The sequence below is a fragment of the Fragaria vesca genome, linkage group LG6 (genome assembly GCF_000184155.1).
Source record: "Fragaria vesca subsp. vesca linkage group LG6, FraVesHawaii_1.0, whole genome shotgun sequence".
NCBI lineage: Eukaryota > Viridiplantae > Streptophyta > Magnoliopsida > Rosales > Rosaceae > Fragaria > Fragaria vesca.
The window spans coordinates 8,434,899-8,442,207 of record NC_020496.1 but is presented as its reverse complement, the minus strand read 5'-3'; the positions used below and the strand labels follow the sequence as shown (position 1 = coordinate 8,442,207).

The following is a 7,309-nucleotide window of genomic DNA, read 5'->3' as shown; positions in this document are numbered from 1 at the left end:
CCACTCACTTCCGATACGGCCCGGCGTATCCCCATACGACCTCCAATCTCCGCTCACATCCCAGCTCGACCAAGATCATCTGTTGACAGAGAGGGACATAACTATCCGATTTCTTAAGCAAGTAAATGTGCAATGGGAAGCAAAGATTTACTAGTTTTCTCTTCTTGTCTTTTATTATTATTATTATTTTGGGAAAGGACTTATTTGCATAGAGATTGGGCCTAGTCGGTTAGCTTTATAGTTTACTCGGATCCTAATCCAAAAAGAAGCCCACTTGGGTCGTCGCCGATCAGGAAACTGTATATATATCTCAAACTCAAAGCCTTCTCCAAATTCCCAAAAGCACTCGTCTCCTCTCTCGCAAGAAACAACCCAGTAAAAAATCTCTGTACAAATCCACCTTTGAGAAGCAGAGGCAATGGCAAACGAAAAGTCGGTAATGGCGGTCATCCGAGCCGCACGCCCATCTTTCCGCAACCCCAACGACAAGGTCGCCTTCGCCGTCCACGCTTCCTTCGTCGCCTCCGGCTACCACTTAATCGCCGCCGGCCGCTCCGCCTTTTCCGAAACTGCCCTCTCCTCGACATCAACTGGTACGTCACTCACCCCTTTGAATTACACTAATCCCTAGTCTGTCCCTAAAACCCTAAACCCCCTGATTAAATGTGGATTCTTGGGTGGGGGTTTTGCAGAGGAAGTGGGTATTGAGAATTGGAACGAACTGGAGAACGAGTACGCGTTCGTGTATTCGAACCCGGAGAAGGGTTCGAAGAAGATTGTGGTCAAGTGTCTTGTTATTAATGGAACATTGAGTGTGGATGCTGTGGCTGATGGGGCTTCTCAGAATGTTCATTGTGAATTCAAGTAAGGTTTTTCATGTGATTCTGTGTGTTTTTTTTTTTTTTTTTTTGAATTTGGATGGTGTTTGAAATCTTGGTTCTTGATTGGGTTTTGGGTGTTTTTTACAATTTTGCAGTGTTGGTGATTATGTGCAAGAAAATGAGGGGAGTAATTACTCTGCACAGTTTAAGAATTTGGACAGCTTGGTGAAGAATCTTGGTACTCTAGTTTTGTTGAAATTGGAGGAGAGTTCCACGCCCAAACCGATAAGGTAAATTTTGTTCCATCTTGTAACATGTTGCGTTTGTGAGTTTAGACATGTTTCGTTTTATCTGGTTGCAATATGGATTAGATGAGCTAGGCTGGTAGTAAGACTGAGTTAGAACAGTTATCTTTAGATACCCAAATTCGCATACCAGGGTTATTGATCACTGAGTGCGCTGAACATGCTGCTTTTATCATTTTAATCGGTTTTGTTAGTTGGTAGTTAAGATTCACTATAATATCAGCAAGCTTTTATCGTTTTAATCTGTTTTGTTATTTGGTAGTTAAGATGTCATTAGCTATAATATCAGCAAATGAGCCTCGGTTTGGTGCTGGTTCAGATCTGCTTCCACATCCATTTACACATTCACACACTATTGTGGTATAGTGCACCAAAAATGATACCCCATTGATCAGATGAAAGTTTTGAGAAATTGCAGTTTTTACTGTATATTCAAATTTTCATAGATAGTTCAGTTCTGCATTGTTTGTACCCATGAAAAAGTTTCTGTTGACGGTTTTTTTTGGGATAACATGCTTTATGTATCATGCCCATAGATTCCAAAGTGTAGTTTACTCTAAATCCTGGCTTGCTTTGCAGAGTTGGATATCAACCTGTTAATGTCGGCGGTAGTGATGAGGATCTTTACACTGGGCCTGGTGCTGGAAGGCATCCGGGTGATGGTGATGATCTTTATCCTGGGACTGGCACTGGTCCTGCGAGGTTTCCAGTGGGTGGTGGCGATCTTTATCCTGGACCTGGTGCTGGAATGCCTTCCAGGTATTTTACTGACCAAATGATTGTGTGTCTGGTCTTTAAAATCTATTCCGCTTTGAACTGTTCCATATTGAATACATATTTGTTATGTCTTTCAGGGGTGGTTTTGACGATGGAAGCATGTTTGTAGGTATGTGATCTTCTTAACTTCCAGTGTGATGGAAAACAATCTTGTTGAGTCTGTGGGACTAAGTTTATTGTCATGTGAAAATAGGACCCAATGATCGTAGATTTGGTGGCGTTGGACAACCTGGGTTTCCGGGGTTTCCTGGAGGACTACCGTGAGTTTTTTTAGACTCTATCTCTATATATGATATGGTGTAGTTGATGTTACTGTTCTAACTTTAGGTGTTCTTGGAACAGGGGTGTTCCCGATCCTCGTTTTGGTGCTGAAAGCCCATTGTGAGTAGTTTTGTACTCTCTTCTTGTCTCATGCATATGTTATACTTGTAATACTCTTCTAAGTTTGGTTAAATCTATTTTGGAACAGTGGTCTTCCTCCAGGTGCTCGGTTCGATCCATATGGCCCCCCTGGTATTCCCGATTTTGATCCAGATTTTGCAAGGTATATGAAATAGAAAATTCTATTTGGACATCACCAATAACATCCAGTTGGTGGTTCATTGAATCCCATTTCACCTTTTAGCAAAACTGATGGAATTGTAGAAGTGTTCAACCTTTACTGGTTTCCTCTTGAGATCTAATATTTTCTCAATCTTGCTCTTTCTATCTGTTACAGGCGCCCACAGGGTCCAGGACGCAGGATACACCCTGACTTGGAGCAACCCGGGAGTGGTTCGGACTTTATCTAGAACCGGTCAGACCCTATCTGAGAGAACTTACAAGTGTAGTAGTTTGCTTTTAGCTTGATCTCGTCTGTGTGAGCTCTGTTGTTGACGTATTAATCAGTTAGCTTTCAACAAACTTATGGGTTCTGGTCCCTGATGTAACTTTGTAAATGGGTGTTCAACTAATGTAAAGCTCTTTGGCTTATCAGCCGCTTCAAGCCGTCAAGTATATCATGTTCTGTAGGATTTCAGTTTCCAAGTTATGATCACTAGTCTTTCTATCTGGGTTCCATGTCATAAATTATTATCCTTTAGTTTCCTTGCTTATAAGTAGCAGTTGCACACATATTTCATATTCAACCCTTTTGTACTTTTATGAAAAGCACTCTTCCGGCAAAGGTTTCCTCAGTTTTCTTTAGTCAATTGTTAGTGTATTCGTAACACTTGAAAACTGTAAACAGTTGTGTTTGCATAGGTATTTTCCTGGAAAGTTTCATTGCAACAACTCTCAGGAACACATAATAATTCCACTTCCCATCACTTTCTAAACAAGGCCATGATGATAATAATGCAAATATGAACTGTGTGAAACACACACAAAGATCCAAAGATTACATGGAATGGTGTTCTAGAGGTTAAAATAGAAAGGGTCCCAATTTGACTCACCGCCTCGAAGACTCAAGAGACTGATTGGGAGAGAAGCTTCTATGCAATTCCAGATATCTCACCCCGTGGAGACGTAGGAAACTTGAGAAGCGTGTGGTGTATAATTATAAGAGTTGCCCAGCCTCTACTCTAGAAGCCCATAATTTCCATAATCAATTTAATCCAGCAGAAAAAGCCACACTTAACCAATATAAACAGAAACAGCCAACCTTCCTTCTAGATTGACAAAGACATGTAACTATTGCTTATATAATATAGGGAAACCATTGTTGTTTATCTTGTATATATTTCTATGATCTGATATTTATATAGTTCTAAATCATCCACTACTCCAAATTAACCCAGATCATATATGGGTGTCTCCAATTCCAGTAGCTCTTTGCTAGCTTTGGTGCTTCTTCTAGTTGCTTGTGCTTCTGAGAAGTCTTTAGCTGTTGATGCTAGGCCACTTTCCCTCTTTTCACAGCAAGGTAAGGACTATATGGCTCTGATTAAGCTACCCTAAATCTCTGTTTCTTCCAAATTGATTTGTAGAGCTGATCAAGATTATGTTTTGTGTTGTAGGATATTCAAAGGTTTTTGGAACCCTTGGGATAGCTTGCGAGTGTTGTGATGCAGCTGGAGGTGAATGCAAAAGTAGTTGGACTGGTTCTTGCAGTAGCCTCAAATGTCTTCCTTGGAAGCAACATAATTTGAAGCTAAATTAAGCAGAAGTCTTTTTCTTTGGCTTCTTTTGCTTTCTCTTCTTCTCTCAGCTTTGTAAATACCTATATGCAGATATATGTTATATTTTTGCCTTCTTAATGTTTTTCCCTTACCTGGGTTTTACTTATCCCCTGTGATATTGGCTATTATTAATGAAGGTTCAGTAACTATATAAGTGGAAATTCTGATGCTGATGGAACTGGAATTTTGCTCAGGTTGAGTTTATTTATGCTCCAATCTTTTCTAAAACTATCCTAGCTTCCCAGATGAACTGATGCTGATCATAATGAAAAAAAATAAGCTAATTTGGTCTCTGATAACTCTTTGTACCTAGTGTTGACTCCATCTATGCAGAAGACAACATTGAACATATGGGATTTTTCTAGACCTGTATGGACCGGATCTTAATCCGGACCCGCTCCGGATCCGTGGTTTTTAAACGGGTTGGATCGAAAATTAGACCCGTTGATCCGTTAAGGACCCGGATCCGTTTACCCGTTTATTAAACGGATCGTATACGGATCGAGGTTGATCCGATCCGTTAAGGACCCGATCCGTTAAAATAATTAAATAATATTTTTATAAATATAATATTATTGATAAATATTAAATAATATAATAATTATTTGGATAACCTAAACATCTAAATTGTGTCTAAAGTATGATCATTTGATGAAGTTGAAGGTTACGATGCCTATGTTTTTTTTATGCTCTTTGCTAAATACATTGGAGGTTTAGTATTTTAAATATATTAGTTTATTGTTAAGAAGTATTTTGGCCATGTAATTCAATTTTTGATGTAAACATTTATTTTGTTATAATATTTTATTAGTGTTTTATGAAAATTTATGATAAAATTAAGAAATTATTATTTAAAATTTGAAAATATTTATAATCATAAACGGATCGGATTAACGGGTCGGGTATCCGTTAACCCGTCGGATCCGGATTTGGATCTAGCTATCAAAGATCCGGAGGGTAACGGGTCAGATCCGGATCCAAAATTTCTATTACGGATCCGGATCCGGATCTAGATAGATCCGCTCCAGATCCGGTCCATTTACAGGTCTAGATTTTTCTGGCCGACATAAAATGGAAAACTGAAAATGACTAGGCTAAAATTTCTTCAACGGGATGACTTGGTAGTTGGTCTCCTCTTTCACCAAGACTTGAACCTGTACATACTCATCATAAGTTGCAATGTGCTATGATTCTATTAACTCATGGAGTGGGTTAACACACATAAAAGCAGGACCTCCACTCAATTCAAAAAGATAATTGTTTTAGTAATCTGTTTGAATTTTCTTATAAATTAAATACCAGTTAGTTCAAAGTTTGAGATAGTTTTAATTTAAACCTCAGGAAAACAATCATATTCTTCTTTCTTTATTTCTTTTGTCTTTTATAAACAGCGTAGTCGAAAAAAGCTTCTATAAACGGCAATTTTTGATACAAATATGTTGAACTAGGTCATACTCAGAATCATAAGAATCATAACGCATAACCTAGTTTGGTAACATTTCGCTTTGTTGAACAAATATCTGTTGAGATCATTTTCCTTGACCCAAGAATAAGATAGTAAGATACCACTTTAGAAGGCCTGAGCTCCAATTTTACTGTTTATGTTTACACATCCTTTATGTACTTCGTAAGTGAATCAAAACATATTTGAGACGAGGTCTGGAAAATTGGACTCCCAAATCTTGATAAAAGACTGGAATATTTTCAGAACTTCAGAAAATATTTTCATCTTAGTAATATGGGTTTTATAATTTGCTCAAACCTGGAAAATAATTTTTGTAATGGAGTTCATTGTAAAGGAGAAGAATACAATCCGTGATGACAGCGAGAGTCATTTCGTAGGCCCATTTTGGTCTGACCTAGGCCCATTCTGCTTTGATTTCCTTCTCTTTTCTACACTATTCGAGGTCGAATGTGGCAAAACCTAATGAATACAATCTCAAATCACTGCCTGTCTTAATTTGTGCTACGAGCAAGAAAAAGAGAGAAAGCAGGGCATGAGTGACCTGGAGTTGAGTCATGAATGCACAAACTGACAGACTGATGACGAAAACGTTGATATGAATGTTCATAATTCCAATGTGACATGCACCTTCACAAGTGGTTTGAAGTTGTGCAATGTGATGAACAAGGCATTTCAGAAATCAGAGGCACCGTTGCTGTTCTGGATTTGATGGTATTCTACCAAAGTTTTGCTTTAGGACAGATTGATATGTAAGTCCATGTTTTCATAATAGAAGGAAAAATTGATTGTTAAGAGAATCTGTAAAATCACCAGAAAGAAACGATCATCGAGCTGTAACCATTATTACTTTATATTAAATGATTGATATTCGATCATTTTAGATAAAGTCATGATCAACGTACGTAAGATTCTTTCTTTGAAGGGTTTCAATGAATCTACCACAACTTTAAGAAATATTGTGGAAAATCATTTGTCACATAAATACAATACATTTTTTTCTTCCTTTTTTCCTTTTGTTTTTTTGGTGTTTTTTTTTTTTTTTAGAGAAAGCCTTAGAAACATACCGGTCCAAATCTAAAAAGGCCCAAATATGAAGTAAAGTTTGATATATAATTTGTTGTCTTGTTTCTTTCATTTTTCCCTTTTCCTAACTCCTCGCTCTATGTCTTGTTATTCTTTTTATTTTTCTTTTCTTTCTTTTCCCCTCTCTTCCATTATATTAGTAGCAAAAAGTAATGAAAAGCACAATATCAAACCATTCCCTGTTTTAGTGTACCGAAAAATAAAAAGAATAGCAAGAGCATGAGCATGGCTTGTCATTGTCTAGGTAGGAAACATAATGACTTGGAATTGAGTCATGAGTTAACAAAGTTATGAATGATGAGGAATATGTTTTGATACAAATCCTTGTAAATGAATGGTGAAATGCTTTAAGTACTATGAACTTCTACAATGTCATGATGAGCAAGACATTTGAGAGTATCTTTGCTTTTCTGATGAAATTTCAGTTGTCTATGCTTCAAAAATGTTCATGTTATTGTATGAAAGTTTTTCTTTCAAAATTACGGGATAAAGTGATAAAAGTCTAATTTCGAATAGCTTGTCATGATGTTGCATTAAAGATTGACTATAGATCAACTAAATGTACAAAAGCATGGGCGGAGGGATGGGATTGAAAAGAGAAGAAATTGTAGAGATAGAGATTTGTAGTGCGTTTCCGAGAGAGAGAGAGAGAGAGAGAGAGAGAGAGAGAGAGAGAGAGAGAGAGAGAGAGAGAGTATA

At 37.5% G+C, this 7,309-nt stretch overlaps 1 protein-coding gene and 1 non-coding gene across 2 annotated transcripts; both read left to right on the top strand.

Annotated features, from left to right (window-relative positions):
* The first annotated feature begins 332 nt into the window (after window positions 1-332).
* LOC101305772 (probable proteasome inhibitor-like) lies at window positions 333-2,915 on the top strand. Its single transcript, XM_004302648.1, has 9 exons — window positions 333-593; window positions 693-864; window positions 977-1,111; window positions 1,706-1,885; window positions 1,981-2,012; window positions 2,097-2,163; window positions 2,246-2,284; window positions 2,373-2,447; window positions 2,622-2,915. The coding sequence occupies exons 1-9, from the start codon at window positions 419-421 to the stop codon at window positions 2,692-2,694; spliced, it is 948 nt and encodes a 315-aa protein (XP_004302696.1). The 5' UTR covers window positions 333-418; the 3' UTR covers window positions 2,695-2,915.
* A 556-nt stretch (window positions 2,916-3,471) lies between these two features.
* Window positions 3,472-4,269, top strand: LOC101305486. Its single transcript, XR_184886.1, has 2 exons — window positions 3,472-3,806; window positions 3,901-4,269. It is a non-coding gene; the product is annotated as an uncharacterized LOC101305486 (transcript).
* Window positions 4,270-7,309: the final 3,040 nt, after the last annotated feature.

What these genes read in the sequence shown, in the direction of transcription:
- LOC101305772 (XM_004302648.1), top strand. Translation starts at nt 419, where the DNA reads ATGGCAAACGAAAAGTCGGTAATGGCGGTCATCCGAGCCGCACGCCCA. An exon ending in GGTGCTGGAATGCCTTCCAG is followed by an intron (nt 1,886 to 1,980) that starts GTATTTTACTGA and finishes TATGTCTTTCAG; the next exon opens with GGGTGGTTTTGACGATGGAA. An exon ending in TTTGGTGCTGAAAGCCCATT is followed by an intron (nt 2,285 to 2,372) that starts GTGAGTAGTTTT and finishes ATTTTGGAACAG; the next exon opens with TGGTCTTCCTCCAGGTGCTC.